At 39.5% G+C, this 19,454-nt stretch overlaps 2 protein-coding genes across 2 annotated transcripts in view; one reads left to right on the forward strand and one right to left on the reverse strand.

The window, feature by feature from the left end:
- Window positions 1-14,914, forward strand: part of LOC131790290 (uncharacterized) — a 26,424-nt gene extending 11,510 nt beyond the window's left edge. The window contains exons 3-17 of the mRNA XM_059107476.2: window positions 86-797; window positions 1,341-1,744; window positions 2,281-2,356; window positions 3,096-3,292; window positions 3,897-4,035; window positions 4,491-4,743; window positions 5,609-6,234; window positions 7,043-7,215; window positions 8,344-8,536; window positions 9,114-9,247; window positions 10,001-10,069; window positions 10,404-10,502; window positions 10,878-11,082; window positions 11,928-12,032; window positions 12,601-14,914. Coding sequence (XP_058963459.2) covers window positions 86-797; window positions 1,341-1,744; window positions 2,281-2,356; window positions 3,096-3,292; window positions 3,897-4,035; window positions 4,491-4,743; window positions 5,609-6,234; window positions 7,043-7,215; window positions 8,344-8,536; window positions 9,114-9,247; window positions 10,001-10,069; window positions 10,404-10,502; window positions 10,878-11,082; window positions 11,928-12,032; window positions 12,601-13,133 — 3,918 coding nt within the window. The 3' untranslated portion in view covers window positions 13,134-14,914. The remainder of the gene's footprint in view (window positions 1-85; window positions 798-1,340; window positions 1,745-2,280; window positions 2,357-3,095; window positions 3,293-3,896; window positions 4,036-4,490; window positions 4,744-5,608; window positions 6,235-7,042; window positions 7,216-8,343; window positions 8,537-9,113; window positions 9,248-10,000; window positions 10,070-10,403; window positions 10,503-10,877; window positions 11,083-11,927; window positions 12,033-12,600) is intronic.
- Window position 14,915: 1 nt separating this feature from the next.
- LOC131790292 (transmembrane protein 267-like) lies at window positions 14,916-19,246 on the reverse strand. The gene is made up of 3 exons (XM_059107479.2): window positions 19,048-19,246; window positions 16,065-18,343; window positions 14,916-15,278 (listed from the first exon to the last, which is right to left on the reverse strand). The coding sequence occupies exons 2-3, from the start codon at window positions 16,407-16,409 to the stop codon at window positions 14,943-14,945; spliced, it is 681 nt and encodes a 226-aa protein (XP_058963462.2). The 5' UTR covers window positions 16,410-18,343; window positions 19,048-19,246; the 3' UTR covers window positions 14,916-14,942.
- Window positions 19,247-19,454: the final 208 nt, after the last annotated feature.

Below are 19,454 nucleotides of genomic sequence, written 5' to 3' on the forward strand. Positions count from 1 at the left end.
GTAGCTTCAGCATACTTTGCCCCATTTAAACCTTGCTCAGTTCAACATGCATGTATGTTAATTTTTATATTCTTTCTTATTGCAGATGTACAAGGAAAGAGGGGATACTCCATTTTGGGGTGTTCCACTGGCTCTCATATTGTTATCATTTGCATGGTGCCCAGAGATATTTAAGTATGTGACTAAGCAAGTTAGAAACCCACCAAATCCTAGTCTGAACGGGCTAACAACTAGTCAGCCATCGCCAAATGTTGAATTAGCTGGGTTGTCTATTCCTCAAGGTGAAACAATACTTGGTGTAGCTACCCGCTCGAAATCTACACGTGGGAAGGCAGCGATCATCACCAGCCTGTGGAAGCTTTTTTTGATTCCATTTGTAGCAGCTTTGTATTGTTATATATTTAATAGAGCAGACTTGAGAGAGTTACAGAAAGGGTTTGACAATCTCAGTGTTGACAGTGATGGTTTTGTTCACTTTATGGTGCAGATATGGACAAGCTTTCTTGGGTATATGCTGGGCATCTTGGCTTGTGCGATTTGCATGCAACTTCTTGCTTTTGCAGTGCCAATGATACTTGCAACACCCATTTCAGTTGGCCTGACTTTAATCAGTAACACATGGGCAGAGGACCATGTATTTTTCTTTAAGCATGGTGATCCAAGTGATGTTTTGCTCTATGTTATAACTGGATGTTTCCTGTTAGCACAGTTTTTTTCAGTTGGCTACTATGTGCTAAAAAAACAAGAAGGTATAATGGCAAAGGAATCAAGTTTGTTTTGGATGCCAACATATAATGGTAACGTATAATTTATTTAACAACTGCATATTTTGGTAGTAACACCTATAGTACAATGGTGGATGTAGAATAAAGATCTTGACCCTTAAACTCCTAAGAGCGGACTGTTAATTCTCCACTCTAGCTGCTACATATTTCATTGTAAATTAGTTATAAGAATTCGGTGCTAGCTAGATCAAGATTATAATCTCTACTTGATAACTTTGAGTACTGTATTTCCATGAAAAAGGGCCCACCTTCTAGGCCATAATGTTAAAAAGTGCCCCCCTCACTTTCTTAAATAGTAGGGATATGAGGAAAACCTGTTTTTATTGCCACATTATTTATAACTTTTGAAGCTTCGACTACAACAAAATCAGTACAGGAGAATAGTAAGCACCCCCCTTCCATTAAGTGCCTCTTCTTTTAGGGTGATGTTTTAAATATTCCTCATTACCAGTTTTGATATTATAGGGAGAATTTACATGTTAATTACCTGTGTGAGCTAGAAGGTTAATTTATTTCTTACACAATAATATATTGGTATGAAACATTCTTTTGTAGGATTGTTTCTGGAGCAACATCTTTTGTTGAATCGAAGAAATGAGATCACAGATGACTATCATGTCAAACTTGGTGAACTGGTGAAGAATACTTGTGTGTACATTTGCACCACCATGTACCATGAAAATGAACAAGAAATGGAACAACTGCTTAATTCACTGCATGACATTGACTGTGCAAGGGAAAAATCAAGGCGGCAAATAGAGTCGCATATATTCTTTGATGGAGCAATCAAAGGAGATGTCTTGAATAACTATGTTTTGCAGTTAATTTCACTGATTCCAAGAGCACTGAAAGTTTCCATTGATGTGTGTATGAAGCTGAAGACACCATATGGGATGCAGATGCGTTGGAGGCTACCTGGTGGAATGTATTTTCACATCCATTTAAAGGATAATTTAAGGGTAAGACTGTGTATTTATTCTCACATGAGAATTTTGCAATATTCTCAGGCTATTTAGGGGCCAGTAATTATTTTGATAAATAAGTTTTCAGGGAGAATGCAGGGCGCATCATTCATCACTAATGTAGTTTATATAATAAGCTCAGTTATGCATGCGTTCTGATTGATTTTCACTTATTCATTGGCTGGTATTGTTAAGTCATTTAATGGTTAAACACTAACAAGTCTTACAGGCAATACAATTGGGGGAAATTGACATATCAGTTTTCATGATCCTGGCTCTTAGTGTGGAACCCAACAAATGCCCAACAAATGTGGCACAATAAATTACATTCCCTGATTAAAGCCTTGCATATTTCCAGTTTGCTCCCTTTGCCTAGGGCTTCAAATCTAGCATGCTTTGCTGCTTGTGCGGCAAATCAATGAGAGCTATCTCACAGGCTAGTGATCAATATTGTTACTTATTTGTCCTGGTTGTTACTTGTTCAGAACTTTTACGCTTTTGAAATAACACAATGAATCATAATATTCCTTAAGGTAAAGAACAAGAAACGGTGGAGTCAAGTCATGTACATGTCATATGTGTTAGACTTTAAAGAAAAGCTAATGGAAGGTAATTTATTTGTCTCTGAATCTTACTAACCTGAGCAATAATTAAGCTTTAATGACTTTGTTGTAAGAATTGAACTGCTTTTGTGTCAATTACGATAGATTTTGCACTTGTACAGTACACTCATGGAAACAAGATGACGCATTTACATGCTCATTGTTGTATTCTGTTTATGATTAATCGATGTATAACGCACCAAAATTGGGCTTACAGTGCATTGCACTGCAGTGTATACATACAAGATTTGTGAAGTTTCCTCTTTGGTTAGATTTTATAAGAACTAATAAAGATGCTGTAATTTATATACAGGGGTCATACAGACAAAGAGTGGAAAATTATAGGCAAAATTTCAAGGCTTAGAAAAAAGATTGAAAATGTCTGTAAAGTAAAGTGTTAAAATTAGAAAAAGTTTGGCTTTTGTTTTCAAGCTGCAAACGTATCATTGCTTTATTGCTGGGTGAGATCTTAGTAATAAGTTGAATGTAAAATTTAATTTCTTCACTTAAAAAAAAGAACCTTTGTCCTCACTCAATCCGGAAATTTAAAATTGTTTGGGCAAAATAATCCCCCAACGACCGTAGCTTGGTTATGCCATGGGGAGTAATTGGCTTCTTTAGCTCTTTTCTCCAAATCCCTCTCATCTTTTTCATGGAAACTTTGTGGAAGGCCTTAAGGCTCACGCGTACCTGCCTGTGTATTGAGTCAATGTAAAAGCTGTTGACACTCTTTTTTTGTTTTACAGTGACAGATGAAAACACCTACATACTAACCACGGATGCTGACGTCAGGTTTACTCATGAATCAGTAGAAGCGCTTCTTGATCTTATGATGAGAGATCCCAATGTGGGCGCTGTTTGTGGGAGAACTCATCCCTTGGGTGTTGGACCGATTGTTTGGTACCAGATCTTTGATTACGCAATTGGACACTGGTTCCAAAAGGTATAACCCTGTTTATATATACCTTTGCTATAATTTCAAAACGAGGTTAGGGGCATTTGGTTTCAAAGGTACTGGGGATGAACGATGTCCAGTTTACAGTGGTGGCGTCTTAATCGGGCGAGTTAACGTTACAAGCTCGCGATCCTCATTTAACTGGCTATGTTTGATTTTGAGCCAGAATGGACGTTAGGGGGAAGGGGCAGGGATAGGCGATGAATGAATGGAGTAATTGCTATTTCCCCACCCCTCCCCTATCCTTCCTTTTGACTGTCGCTCACCCCTTGATACAAATTTCTTTCTCTCTCCAGCCTTCCACTACTGTTAAAATCAAAGATGGCAGCTATATGTATAATTTTCAATAAGAAAGATTCTGAGTACTCGCTCGCCAAAATTACGCCTTTTCTGGAGGCTAGCAATGTCAAAATTTTCCTTTTTTAGAGGTAGATCTAGAGTAAGAATTATGATAAATTTTGAGCTCAGTCAACGTGTGAAGTTGATCAGCATGCTGATGTACATGTATGGCATGAGTATCGGACAAAGTTAAAACAAAAAAAGAAACCTGGGTTTCATTTGAGTGTTTACCAGATGTTCTCCCATTACATAGGTGGCTAACCATGTTCTTGGATCCGTTCTGTGCTCACCGGGTTGTTTCAGTGTTTACAGAGCTGCTGCAATCAGGGACGTGCTTCCCATATACTCCTCCAAAGTTGACACGTCATTCGATTTCCTCACCAAAGACATGGGTAAGCTTTTGTGAACACGGAAGTACCTTTATATGATCGTATGCTCTAATAGTCCGAGTTAGAGTAGTCCTGAGAAGAACTGTTGTCGGTACCGGTAGTAGTGACTGACGTTTCGACAACCTGAGTATCATCAGAGTCAAGGGTACTTTTAGTTCCAGCTCTTAGCCACCTCAGGCATTGCAAAAAAATTCTCATCCTTCTGATCCTTTCCTGTGCATTCGTTGTCAGCAAATACAACTAGTACTGGTATTTAGATGGTAGAATCCTGACCCCTGGAAAAGACTCCAAAATACCAACCCAAAAAAAAAGAAAAATTCAAGACCAATAAAAAGGTATTGAAAGTATTGGAAAGTTTTTAAACAAGGCGCAATAAACTCACTCAAGAGCTACAACTGAACCCTGAACGATGTAATCGGTGTAATCATCCAATTTTAAATTTGCTTTCACGTCTAAAGGTGAGGATCGATGGCTGTGTACTCTGATGGTTCAGTCGGGCTGGCGTTTAGACTATTGTGCTGCAGCTGAAGATAGTACCTTCTGCCCAGACAACTTTGACGAATTCTTCAAACAGAGGCGACGATGGATTCCCTCCACCTTAGCTAATCTGGCCCTTGTTATCAGTCAGTGGAAACTAACTGTAACCAACAACTATATTTCATTTGCGTTTATTCTTTACCAGGCGTTGATGGTCTTCTCAACAGTTATCAGGTTTGCTGGAAATCAGAGATGCTAAGGCAAAGATGTCTTTTAGCCAGGGAGAGGGACTATCAAGTTGACTAACAAAAAGGCTTCTCTTGAAGGCCTAGCCAAACGCACGCAATACTCTAATGCAACTTCTTACAAAAACGTGTATGATCGTACTGTGTAGCAGCTGACCAAACGCGCACAACTTCTTGAAACATCCAACAATGCTACAACAAAAGAAAACCGTTTTCTATCTCGATTCGACACCATTCAACATCTTACAACATGTTGCTACAGGCTGGCCAAAGGTATTTAACACGTTGTGTGCAACAATTCTGCAAAATGTCGCGTTTAACCGGGCGTTGAGACAGTGGACTGAGAAATAATTTTATAGATGATAAGCCCCTGAACCAAGGTGATACCCATCTTTGTACTTGCCATAATGACAGTGTTTAACCGGATATTAGAGTGAAAATCAAGATTATGTGTAACATTAGACTACGAGTAGTCCCTTGTTTTTGGCGAAGTTTGTCGCGAGATTAAACAAAAAATAAGTGATTGAAATTGATGTTAGCGCACCTCCTACCTCTTGTGGAAAAGTAGGCTCACTCTTGGAGTTCTGTGTGACGCGCTAACTTTTTTTTTTTTTTTTTTTTTTTTTGACTCGCGCGACGGATTTGGTTGAAAAGGAAGGACTGCTCTTAGTGTAGTGAAACGTGGAGGAACATTTCACCATTTTTAACCTCCCTGGCCAAAAAAACATCTGTGCCTCATCGCTCTTCGTCAACGTATGACGTATTTTGATGGTAGTTGTTTAGGGTTGTTTTTTCTTCATTTCCAGTCCAGATGTTGTGTTAGTTCGTACTAAAGAGACATTTTTTTCATACAGTCCTTCGACGGTTATTCTGATCATGATGTCAGGGCTGCAGTATGCAGAATTTCCAATTTCAAACCAAACTGCACTACTCGTTCTCTTGATACTTACCTCAGTTGGTTATGGTTTGATTTGCCTCTACACCTCGCAAGACTTCCAGCTGAAAACTGCATTTATTTTGACAATTGTGTTCGCCTTGCTCATGGCTTATGTGACCGTGGGCGTGGCCGCACAAGTTGGTGATGACCTTTACAAACGTTCACATCCGCCTACTCCAACTCCAACTTCAACTACTTCCCCAGTGACTAAAAAGTCAACCAACGCTTCTCTTTTCCGCTCCCCACTCTCCGCTGATGCATGGCAGGACCCTCTTACTCCAAATCCAAGGCTTGCTGGGATGCTTAAAAATGCTACCACATCAACTAACCCTACCACTGGGGTGCCTGGATCCCTCGAGCTTCCCGCTGACGTAAGCACTCTGTATCTGGCTGGCTTTATTGGAATATTCATATTAGCTGCCTTGCTGCATCTTACAGAAGCGTATTGTCTGGTTCATGGCTTGTGGTATTTGCTCTGCCTTCCATCCGGGTATCTGCTGCTTATCATTTACTCTATTTGTAACCTCACAGATCGATCTTGGGGTATGTGAAATCTTCATTTCTTAGCGTAGTCGAGCTATTTTTGATCAAGTGTCATTAAACCCAAACCAAAGTAATAACAACAACTAATCAGAACGTAGGAAAAGGAGAGACCTCAACGTGAAAACAAGCAAATTGCCTGAAGCTCGCGAAGACACAAGTGGCTGAAGTGAGATTGGTTTTAGTTTTGAATCTGATTGGTTGTGGAAGTGGCGCGAGATGTATGGACCAATCACTGAGCAAAGAAAGAGAAAAGAAAGAAAAGCTAAACCAGGCCCACCCCAGATTACAATCCACACAATCCACACTCAACTGAAAAGTTGCATGCATGCCGCTTGGCACTCGAGAGCATACAAACCCTGGGCTAGGGTATGTATACTCTTGAGTTCCATATGCGGGAAAGCTTGTCTTAGTTTGCTACAGAATGAGTGCACTGAAACTAGCGAATATTGCAACGCTTTCTCAGCTAAATGTTTTCTCCGCGTTCTTTGTGACATTTTTGGTGCATTTTAGGTTACATATCGTTTGACCTGGACCTGCATTCTTCTCCCTCGTCGTACTTTGTGTAAGCAGTAGACTAAACTTTGAATTATCTCGTTTATTTTATGAAATCCTATCACATTTTTCCGCCCAGTTTTGCTTCGTCTAAAGTCATGATCTCCTTATAAACCCATATCTTTTTGCTTAGGGTTATGAGTAATGACGAAAACAATTTATTACTTTTGTGGGCATAGGGCTTTGTTTTAGGGTGGTGTAAGATTTTGAGATTGGTATGCAAGAGTCTCTTTTTCAATACGGTCACTTTTCCCAGGTACAAGAGAAGAGAAAAGCAAAAAGGTGGACGATGTTCCTTGGTATGAGAAGTTGTGGGCAAAGATCAGATCCATTTGCACATGTTGCGGACCACAACCAGCGCCGCAGCCTGCTGTTACTGACAGGGTAGATGGGCCTCCAACAGAATCAGAAACTGCAACTTCTCCAGAGGTCAGTGCCCCTTAAATCACACAGCTGTCACTGGGAAAGTGCTGATATGCCCTTCTCCCTCCCTCACAAACGTTTGATATTATTGTATTGTCCCTCCCAACCCCTTCTCTTGCCTCCTCATTTTTACCTCATGGTATGACGTCAGTCATACTTTGAGGTTTGCATGCATTTGAACTTGGATTAGCGCGTTATTCCCTGCCTCCCCTACTAGGTTTGCTTCTGTCCCTAAAGTCGTGCTATTGTGTTCTGCTCAAATTCCTTGGGGGTGCAAGAGTCCATGTAGTTATTAACATAATTTAAAATGGCATCTGTCATTGGGCCATAGGCTAAAAGGATTTATTTGGTTTTGTCTTCTTTTTATGCTCTATCCCTGATCAAATTACACCCTTTTAGGCCTCACAAGAAAAGACGCAATGCGCGGAAGAATGCTCAAATGGAAAGAAACAGGCTTCAAAGTTTAAAATTTGACGATGACAACGGTTCCGACGATAGATATGGGAATATTTTGTTGCGGCGCGTGAGCGATTTTAATTCTTGTCTTCAAATTGATGTTCACGTATCCATTTGGCTGCCATTTGGCCACATTTTACACGTATTTGGCAGCTGATTTACCATGTTTTTGAGGTTTCAAAGATTTAATTGAATTTGTCCTTTCTTTTTGTTACGCAAGTGCCTTGTGAGCTACAGTCGAACCTGTATTGAGCGGCACCGTTTTAAACGATGACCTGTATTAAAAGTGGTCGGTATATATCTATCTTGCTTGTTCGGGTAGCCAATCGGAACACAGGAATCGCTTCGTATTGCCCAGGGGCGCTTCCAGCGATACGATAACACAGCATAATGACCTAGTCAGATCTCGAATCCGGACCATTTGACCAAGAGTCCTGCTGTGCTAATCGTTGAGTGACCATTCCATCCTTCTCTTCTCTAGCAACCACAACATAGGGCATTTCGAAACTTTATTTTTCAAAGCTGTCTCATCTAAACGCGCCAGTCTTGTCTTCAATAGCCAGTTCTGAAATTGACCCAATTCCGCCCTATTATAATTGTTTCAACCGACTAATTCTCGGATGCTAGTGGAACAAAAGAAGTTGCTCGACTTGTTTTGCAATTTCCACTTAATCTCAGGAGACTTCAGATTCGGACAGTGGCTTGCAAGGTTCTGGAGACAATGCCGCTGCCCCATCCGTTCAGGAAGTTTCTGACAGCGGGTCAGATGGTGCATCAGCTTCCTCTTTAGTACACGGTAAACATGTGGATGAACCGCCTCCGAGGTCAGCCATGAAGCAGCCGATAGTGCGTCGGACTTCAACACCTCGCGGTAAGTGTACTCTTGAATGCGCACTTCAATCTTTGTAGTAATTCTCTTAGGGTTCTTCTCTAACAGTTGACCGATGATTTCTATTTTATGCTTGTATCATTCTTGTGACTTATACCATCACTGTACCAGTCTGAATCACGTTAAGGAGGGATGCTATAGACTGTGAAGTCTTAATCATTTTAGTCAATCATATTCTTAAATTTGGTCGTCCGTAGTCTGGCGCATGTAGTTCTGGAACGCGACATTTTGGGAATTGGCAATGAATCGCCACTATTCCCACCTGGAATTTTAAAGGAACATTATAAATTAAATAACCGATATTCTCGTGTACTAGTTAACTTGGAGGTGTTTAAGTAGTTTTTACTCGAAATAAGCTTTTGTTGTAGGCCACTTGGCTGCTCATTTATCAAGTTTGTTCTTGCTAATTTAAATTGGAAGCGAAGTCTTTTAGAAGGGAAATTTGCTCTGATCCATCCAACCATTTGCATCACAAACGTTTGGTCTCTAACAGTAAACTTCAGGATCTTAGGAAAGCCATGTTGTGTGTGTGTTATTTACCTATGATACTTTCTATAAGATGGCCTAAAAGAGGACAGCGGTCGCCTAGGGAAATGGCGCTATCCGGGTGACAAAAAAGTCACATTCGCTGCCAAGCTTCCACGGATGCACCCTGAGACTCTTGTGGAGGACTGGCTTCAAAAAGAATTTCAGGTAAGCTTGATTTGTGCTCCTATTTTGTATTTCAATAAAGTATTGTAATACCTAAAGCAAAGTTTTCTAAATGGGTAATGAGATGGAAGGAAAAAACTTACGGGGGCTGTCCCCGTAGGTCAGTGGGCGGATATCATCATCCAATGAATAAATCGCTAGTCAGCGGATAAGTATAAACAAAACGTACTGCGCTATCCATCTGGTAGAGATCTGGAACCAGGAGCCAAGTGAAGCTAAATTTTAAAGCAATTAAACTAATTTAAGGTCGGAAAATTTTGAGTGGTCAAGACGTAGTTGCATCCAACTGTATGAAAACGTGCAGAGGTTTTCTAAACCAGTCATAAAGTGAAAGAAAGAGAAACCAATTAAATCAAGGATAATATTCTAAACGTATCTTTTCTTGTATATTTAGTTGATGTGCACATGAGCCTGATGAGATCATGGACAGGTTTTCTTTCTCTTTAATTTTTCTTACAAGGATGTTAGTCCTTGTGACTGTCTTTTACTATTGGTTTGAACGAGTGGTTATTAGCGTAATAGTCCTCGTCTAACGAAGGTGCTAAATACTGTATTCAAAGACGAATGTATTGTTTCGCTAATCGGTGGAAAAAGGTAGAGAAACGAGATTTTTCCCTCTCCTTCCGTTATTTTTTTGCCTTTTGCTGACAAGTTTCAAATACAGTTCAAAACAAATGCGGTTTTACTCCCGCTTTTTGTTACAAAGCACTTTTATTGTTGCACTGTCTCTTGCAGATTTACGTCCAAAACTTCAGAGACGGTGGTTATGACAGCGTTAGTTTCATCGTTGGTATGACTGACAAGGTGAGTACCGGATGTCACATATACACTGTAGCTCCTCATCAGTTTATTGTGTTGCACTCTGGTTGTTCACAAGTGTAATTATTAAAATGAAACATTATTTGTGTGTGAATGATGGCAGCGTTTTCGATAAAGTGAGCGAGCTGCTTATCAATTTTTGCGAGTCGTGGTCACGTACCCTTTAAGTAGGTCAAGTATTCTAAAACGTTATTTTTTATACCAGAAACGTGCCTCCATATTTTAAGATCTGGCTTGCTACTTGGTTGATTTCGGGAGCGAGTCGCATTCTCACCAAGATGTTGAGAATTATTTTGTTTTACTTCTTTGTTCCGAACAGCATTTGAAAGCCATCGGAATTGAGAAACGTGGTCACCGGAAGAGGTTGTTGATGGAAATTGAAAAACTACCCCAAATGGATATTCCTCAAGAAGTTCCGGTAATTATTAATTCAATCACGCCAGCTTTGTCTCTGACAACCGAATGAACTGAATGGCATGTCAACTACGTACACCACCCCACCTAGAATCCATTTTGGTCCCTCAATTACTGCATGTTTATCAAATCCTAGCTAGGATGAGAAGCCATTTGCACTCCAAGTGTTTGCATGTATTTGTATGTCAGTCCCGTTCGTATCATTAATCCACAAAATTAGTTTAACCTAGATACGAAAAGTTTGCAACGTGCTCTGCACAAGGCAGTTGTTACAGTTTCACTCAGGTCTGAGTGGACAAGAAGTTTTTGGCTGTATTTTGTCCGAGGCTCAGACATCAAATATTGTTTGGCTTCTCTTTAATGAGAACTTTATTTTCAGGAAAATGTCGAGGACTGGTTAACTGACCTAGGACTTGATGAATACTGGACTAACTTTACTCAGAGTGGCTACACGGAACCTAGAATGTTAGAAGATCTAAAAATTATGAACAAGGAAACGCTTAAAGAGACCTTCGGAATCAACAAATCGGGTCATCTTGATAAGCTCTACAAGGCGATCCAGAAAGTCCAGTACCCGAGTGAAGGTAAATACTGCCAATCAGTGCCGTAGAAAGGACAGTACTTTTCGATCGAGTATCGTAAACCCACAACCAAAGTTATCACAACAATTAATCAGAAGAAAGGATAAAACCTTAAAGAGTCCATGATAACTCAAAGTAAAACCAAGCAAACTGCCCAAAGCCCAGTGTTGCCTCTGATTAGTTGAGAGAGTGGAGCGAGTCTCCTGGACCAATCACAGCACGGAGGAGAGTGGAGCGAGTCTCCTTGACGAATCACAGCGCGGAGGAGAGTGGAGCGAGTCTCCTTGACGAATCATAGCGCGGAGTAAAGCTAAATAGACAAGTGATTTGACATAATATGACAATAGACAAGTGATTTGACACAATATAACAATAGACAAGTGATTTGCTCAACATGCGCGAAAACGCTAGTGACCAAACCGTGAATTGCCTCTAAAGTTACGTCTGACTGTTTGTGCGGGTTTTGCGAGTTTTCCAGGCCAGTCACAGAGTGAAGCAACGCAAAACCAATGCAATTTTTTTTTCTTTTTTTATATCTCCTTCTTTTTAGGAGAGCATTTTTTTTGGGGGGGGGGGGTGGGTAAAGAGGTATGATGGGGGAATTTTCAAGAAAATGAGTTAGTGGGAAATGAAACAAGAGTGGTAGAGAAAGCTCTCTGTAATTTCTCGTTGAGATTTTTTCAAGTAGATAAGTGATGAAGCGAAACAAAAAAGTTAAGAACGCTATTTTATTTAACACCAATTTCTCAGAGCTTAAGTTTAAAAGATATGTTTTATAGATCGTGAAGAGAGTTTATTTTGAGATCTTAGGGGTGAAAGGGCTCAAGAGAGTTCGTTTTCTTCTACAGCTCAGAGACGAATTCGTTTAACTCGTGAAGAAACAAACAAGTTGCATGTCATGGATTTAAAAGTGGACAATCAGGATGGTGGACATGAATTCTTTTTTTGGGAAGGTAAGGTAGATACTGCTCCATTCCTGTGATGTGCTTTATATTTTGTGATATGTGAATCTAAATTATGATCCTTCAAAAAGTTTTGCCCGCGTGCGATTGGTCTAAACGCATCTAAACGCATCACGTGACCTTACGGCTACTACGATAAGTCTTTGTTTAAAATTTAATTCAAGATGAGAAAACTTTTTTTCACTCTGAGAATTCTGAACTTCCACAACCGTTTGAGATGTCGATGAAACAATTTCACGTGATCGTAGTGTGCACTTCGCTTTTTCTTAACTTTGAAAGGGGGAGCGGGTTTTCCTTAAAGTATCATGTATTACGCATTTCGTAACGAAACTTTCCTAAGGTTCAGGTAGGGTCATACATATACCTTCATGACATCTCTGCTGGAAAGATGTTGTTTATAGGGAAATTAAGGGAGACATCAGTGGCAACATGGAAATTTCGTTCTAATTTTCCTCTCTTTCTTCCAATCCTTATATTAAACAAGTGGAAAAAATTAAAAGTCTTTTTCACGTCAAATGTCAATAATATAACTTACCTGTTCAAACGGATTGATCGACAGGTCTGCGCCAACTTTGTCTCTTACCTGAATCAGCAGTTTTTGGGGCCGTCGAGGAACTCAAAGAGAAGCTTGAAGATCTCCGTGATTACACTCTGATGGTTTTTTTCATCGCAAACATGATTTGGATTATTTTGATCATTACTCTAATGAGACAGACTAGACTGCAGGTCTTGGGAACCAATGTGCTGGGTCTTGCGTTTCTCTGTATTTACGGGTTAATTATCGTGATTCAGTTCCTAACCCTACTTTGGCACCGAGTCGAGACGTTTTTCCATGTGATTGCGCGCACACCGTGGAGGCGTGGTCAGCTGCATATGTCGTGGGCATTTGATGATGAGAATCTGCCACCTCCTCCCACTGACAGTGACTTGGATCAAGTTCGTAGACATGCGCGAAGACCTCGCAGACGTCGCAGCCGTCGGTCTCCTAACCAGACAAGTGTATCAACTGATGAAAGAGAGAGCCTCCTGTCAGATGGTAGACCGCCTTCGAGTTACGGCTCGAGGGAACGAGATTTACCCCACCTGGTTTAGCGCCTGCATTGAATTGAACATCAAAGAGCTACATAAAAATTTGAAGCAGTACAGGCGGTGGTGACTGTTTTATATTTGGGCCAACAGACCAAGTTAGAGTTGAACTGGGCTGTAAGTCGTGAATCTTCCACTAGGAGCGACAAATTGTGCTCACGAAAATGAGGCTTTCCTCGTGATGCAGTTTTATTTGAATTAATTTTGATATACTTCGATCAGTGGAACTGATTCAAAGGTTAATTGTAGTTGGCTGTTGTTTATAAAAGTTTTTTTTTTTTTAATCAGGGCGATTTCCTCTGGAAATGCAAACATACCTTTTACCGCTCTTTTCAATATGTGCAAAATTTATAATTGATCCAAACAACTGCACCAGATTCAATTCATTGATTCAATAGTGCCCCAGTAAAGAAAAGGAGAAACGTTTAGAGGAGAGAATCATTTTAAAATACAGAAATTAAATGACAATTCCATGACAATTTGAAATGTTTTATTTGCGAGACAGCACGAGAAAATTCAAATTTTTTTACTCTGAAATATTATTCTTAAGAAATCATCTTTGTAGAATTTTTACCATTGGTATTTGTAATTCAATTATAAGACCTCCTTTAACAAGGCTGAAAGGCAATTAGCGGTACACTAGTCAAATTTGCGCTTATTTTGCGGTTATTTTAATAGAAGTGTTTATTTTGTAGACATGTGAAGTATAGTCATTGTTTAACTTGAATGCAAACCATCACGTAAAGATTTAATCAGAGATAGGGTATTCTTGAGCTTCTATAAAGAAGAGGTTAAGTCGTTAATTTTACTTGTAAAATTCTCCAAAATTGATTGTTTGTAGAATTTCACGTCAAGGATGTGTTATTCTTCACAAACACTTTGTTAGTCGTTTCAATTATCTCATATTCAGACTATTTTGACATTAAATGGTGCAAACCAACGAAATGAGGTTGAGTGGGAGAGAATATCGATTAGTTTTACAAGTATTCTAAAGTTTAAAGATTGACGGTCTCTACAATTAAGTTAACAAAGGTTATGCCGTTTGACAACGATTCCAATCACCCCCTTGAACGGAGCAGAAGATTCTTACCACCTCTGGAGCCAATCTGGTTCCAGGATTTGCTGAATTTCCGCTAATGCACTGGAAATAGCTGAGTAACTTTAGAACGGAAAAGAGAATTAGCCAAACAGTTGAGTAGAAGGCCACTGAAAAGACTCATTATGGATTAGTAACACTCTGCAAACTTGGGCTGATGGATAGTGCTTCTCCTCTTTTGCAAGAGGATTCTGAATCAGTCTCTGCCTAAACAAATCTTTGTTTTTGTTTTCTTTATCATCTCTCTTTTTCCATTTTCCCCCTGCTTTTATTTTTCTCATTTCACCAGAACATCACCATTTATTGTGCAGTAATTTGCAGTGATATAAGTCAGCGTTTAAGAAACCAATTACTCAAGCATAGGGTTTGTGTGTTGTTTCCCTATTTTTAAGAGGAGCTTTTAATCATTCCAAAATAGAATTCATTGATTTTGCAGTTTTTAGTGATGAACCATTCAGTTTTGGGCCCAAGAAGGGGTAGGTAAGAGGCCTATAATTACTAAAATGCCAGACTACCTATTATCGTCATACAGTTTATTTACCTGAGTTTCTCAAACCCTAAATATAACCCTTAACAAAATGTGCACTTTTCTATTGCTAAAGCCCTTTTTAGTTATGCAGCTGTTGTATTAAGTCATGGGAAAGCATTTGAATAAAATTTGTCAGTATGTCCCTATATTGAATAAAAGAAATGGATAAATTGCTCTATTCAGTTAATTTTCATACATCCAGAAGGACTACATTGTTTTCAGCTACAGGAATAACAACCAGCTTGTCCATGTTAGCTTTTGTTTCTTTGACAATAAAAGGTAGGGCAACAATACAACATATGTATATCCAGTATGGCAGAGGTGGTGTACTCCCAAGGGGCCAAAACCATAAGCCATGCCTGTTCCCATCTCGCAGGTGGTGTGAACTAACCCCAACTGTAAACAAGTATGGTAGGGATCGAAGAAAGCAATTGTTCTGTGCAAGCCACACTTGTAACATTGGCACCACAATGAAGACAACTGTTGTAGTATGAAGAAATGGTCTGTTTTTAAGTTGAAGGGCATCCTGTACAATTTAACATGGATAAGTGATAAGTAATATAAATCGTATTCAGTGGAATCCTCTAGCATTTATGCCAAATACAGAGCACAAGACAAATTCAATCCTACAATCACTCATTTTTCTTAAGTTAAGTACCTTTGAAATTAATTATCCTTCTAAATAAAGTTTACTCTCCTGTTCCCTTCATACTTGCTTTAAACACATTCAAACAGAGGAAATTCCTGCACCAAATAAAGTAGTGCATGAGTGTCCCAATACCCCCTTAAGGAAGGTATTGGGGCACTAACTCGTTGCCAGCAAATCAACTTAAGAGCTTTGTAAAAAGTCCCTTATTATTCTGGATTCTCCTGAATGCAGAGTGAAACTCCAGGTTTTCTGTTGAGTTTGGCATATGGCATGGATACAGGTATTTTGGGAAAATTCAATCAATTGTACCTCAATCAAAGATCCATTTTTGTGAGGTATTCTGATCAAGGATAGTTTTGTTTTCTGGTTCACTTTTCCAATTCCCGGGTATTTATCTGGTGCGCCCTGTAAGGAAATTTTCTTGGCTCGTCATTGGAAGTTCATCACCATTAAAGTTAACCAATCAGAATGGGCAATTTCACCGCATGGTTTTTCAAAATAAAGGGAAAAAATTGAAAGACCAAGTTGTTATTGGCATGATAAAATATAATACAAAAAAATTACTCAGTGTTCCATGCATAAAATGTGATTATCTCAAACTCTAACACCCCTCTTCATGTTCAGTCAAGGGTACAGAACCGCTCACTGATTTGTGTCTCTTACCTTAAGTTTGAAAGATTTAGCAGCAATAAAATGGTCTAAATCAATTGCACAAGCAATGATACCGCAAAGAACCCCATCAATCAGATGTTTTCGGGTGTGGATCTCGCAAACGATACACCAACTGAAGAAAGCAATGATCCCATGGGCGGCATTGTCAGCAACAGCTCCAATGTAAGGAGCGTACTCTCCTTGTATTTTTGAAAATATGGCGTCAAATCCATAACAAACGCATCCAAGAAAAAGATAGGGCAGTATTCTCAGGATCTGGTGAGTCAGTGCAGAGGGAAAACAATTTGATACCGCCCGGAGGAGGAATAAGATTGAAGAACTAACGTAATTCCACATCACGGGAAGTCATCCGCCATATTGTTTTTCTGATTAGGTCCCAAGCCCCCTGCAAATGTTTCCACCAAGTAATTGTTGTGGATTGGACTTGTAAATAAAGGACTACAGAAGGTTTCTGATGCAACAACCATTGAAGTAACCTCGAGTAAGAGTCCCCATGAAGAATCGAACCTCAGACTATCATATTCCGCCAACCGACGTTACACCACGCTCTCCGACGCTCTTCGACGCTCTACCATGATGCTCGGAATCCGAACGTCTGAGGTTTGATTCCTTATGATAAATCACGGTAAATCATAATTTTTTCTTCGTCTTATGTTCATGAAAAGACATGGTTCTAACGTTTTGCCACAAGTTCTTTTTCCATATCTTTTAAAGGTTTTTTTTCAGGAAACTCCTTAACAGCTGAGGGCTTTAGAGAAAGCCGTTTCAGAGTTTTAAGTAAGTCCTAACTAACACCCACTGAAACATCTTTCTTCTAGAATTATAGAGAGAAATTTCCAAAAGGTATTACATCAAAAACGTGGACTTGTGGCGTCATAGAAATCGTCAGGCTCCTTGCACTCGTGTTGAGCCACCTTTTTTGCGATCACAGTGCAACTTACATCCCTATTCATTTCCTTGGTCAACACTGAAATTGCACTCGTGCTTGGCTCTAGAGTTATGTCCTCGGCTAAAACCCATTTGGTGAGGACTTATTCAGAAAAGGCCCTGATGTGAGTAGCTATTTGGGAAAAATTCAGTAAACCAAATGTACTTGTAATGAGGAAAGATTAGAGGAGTTGCCATTCATTGGAATGTCTAAACTTGATGATGTTAGTCAAGGTAATTGTTTGGATGATGCAAACGACTTGTTTTCGTACCATTCAACGAAACGCGGGCATTTGTAACTAAGGGATCGTACTTTTTCGCAACGAATTCTCCATTACGTGAGGCAAGTGAAGTCGTCAGATCCACATTCTAAATTTTCATCTTTTGATTTAACTTTGACAATACTTTATAACCTTGATTTACTTTCTTAAGCATTTAACTGACATCCTTTTTCATATCCTGTATTATAATGAGGTTTTAAGATACAAATAAAACATAATCAAACGTGATTTAAGCCGCTGTCATTTTGGACTAGCCTCATTTGCTCTTTCCTGGTATGTCTTCCGGTCTTACTTCGCCCTTAAATGATGTGAAAACGAAAAAAGGGAAGGATAAAAATATAGTGAGGTGCTCCTTTTAACGTGAACTCAGTCATTCTGAACGGCTCTTTTTTAAACAGGGTTCACACATCCCAACTGGCCAAGGTTCGAAAATCTCGGAATTTTGACAGAGATCTCGTCTAACACACTGACAGCTGTTCAAAGAATTCTTTTATCATTCATATGTAGACATAGTGAACTTCCGGCATCACTCAAAAGATACATATGGTACGTCATGGATATATAGAGAAAGGATTTTGGGAAAAATTACTTCTTGTAACCGTCCCGTTCCGGTTTGTCCAAAGTAGAGCCACGTAGCTTAATTTTGTTGAGTCAAATAAAGCTTTTTGAGATCTCGGTAAGCAATCCTCAAATCAGAATCCCTTCTTTCAGGTCCCGTGATTGATCGGTACGAAACTTGGAAGTATTCTGAAGAGTTCCACGACTCGGTGAAAATTAGTTTTACTTCAATTGGTGTAATCGAGGATTTTACTTTTTTCCTGTGTTTAAATTTGGAAATTAAAAAACGCCATTGATTAAAAGCCTAGCTGTTTCAGTCTCTGAAATGAGAGGGGATAACCTGTCCTCAAATTCAAGCTGCAATATTTAAAAAAGACGGTACAAAATTCATACAAGTAACCAGGAAAACATTTTTGGCTTATCTCGGCAATCGTCGTCGTTGTATTCTCTCATTTTATTAAGTGGAAACCTTGGGCGATGTTCTCCACCTTCGTAGATGATATCCTATAAAGAGAGAAGACCAAAGACTTCAGTTTGACCAAAGTTTAACTGATGGCTTATTTCATTCACTCATTTACTCGAGTTATATTTTAGATTTGCCCTGCCCTTGTGAAATATCTTGGTCAATCAACGCGATCCTTCTTAAAATGCTGTGAACAGATTGCCGCTTATCGGAAGCGACCGACCAAACCGAATAGATCCACCCAACTTTTCCAAAGGATCGAAACTGTCCAATCCAATTTGGCAAACAATACTTTAAGAGAATCTCGGCAAAACTGACCAATCAGGTTTCACGAAACAGATAACTGACATTCGACATACAAAAGCTCCTCATTTAAATCAGACTGCTGTACCCTTAGTTTTAAAGAAGTCCGCTTATAACTAAGCTTTGACAATGAAGGGTCCAACATTTCTTGAACTGTTGATGGTATTAGTGTTAAGGGTCGCTAACTCGTTTAAATCTTGAGTGATCGAAGATGAAGTATATAGTTACGTTGGGGCTCTTTTCAACACTGCAAAAACAAACTTTTGAATCGTTTCTGCAACCACGATACTTAGTCGTGACGAGTGAAAAGTTTGAACGACTTAATATAAAAAATTTGAGTCTGCCAAAATTGCCGCCGGGGCGATAATGAGCCGTTCCCCTCAAAGAAACACGGTGTTCTGAGATTGATTTTTCCTATGAACTAACACTGGTGCACAGTTACCTTTCTCCTTAACAGAAGCATTCATAGCCTGTAAACGAAACAAGTGAACAGCGAACCAAGGAGTACTTTTGCCATGGGGCACTGAGTGTTTCCTTTCGTACTCGAGATGACACAAAGGTCACCATTGTTCTCTCCTAGTGAAATAGCCTCCTTCTTTATGCCTATCAGTTCGTGAGGCTGCTTGCCAACATCTTATCATGCAACCACTCTAGTTTGTTTTGATAGTTGATAATGATCAGCAGCACATTACTGCTTTATCGTGCATCTTCATTTGTTAACCAAAGAAGCCATTAGAGTCTGGTCATCAAACAGGGGATGTTATCAAAAGTATAAGCTGATGGGAGATACAGATCTATATAATACCCCAGTCACACCTACACGGTTTATAGTTTGTTTTCTTCATAGAA

Source organism: Pocillopora verrucosa, chromosome 1 (genome assembly GCF_036669915.1).
Source record: "Pocillopora verrucosa isolate sample1 chromosome 1, ASM3666991v2, whole genome shotgun sequence".
Classification (NCBI taxonomy): Eukaryota; Metazoa; Cnidaria; class Anthozoa; order Scleractinia; family Pocilloporidae; genus Pocillopora; species Pocillopora verrucosa.

What these genes read in the sequence shown, in the direction of transcription:
- LOC131790292 (XM_059107479.2), bottom strand. Translation starts at nt 16,409, where the DNA reads ATGTGGAATTACGTTAGTTCTTCAATCTTATTCCTCCTCCGGGCGGTA. An exon ending in CTAAATCTTTCAAACTTAAG is followed by an intron (nt 15,279 to 16,064) that starts GTAAGAGACACA and finishes TAAATTGTACAG; the next exon opens with GATGCCCTTCAACTTAAAAA.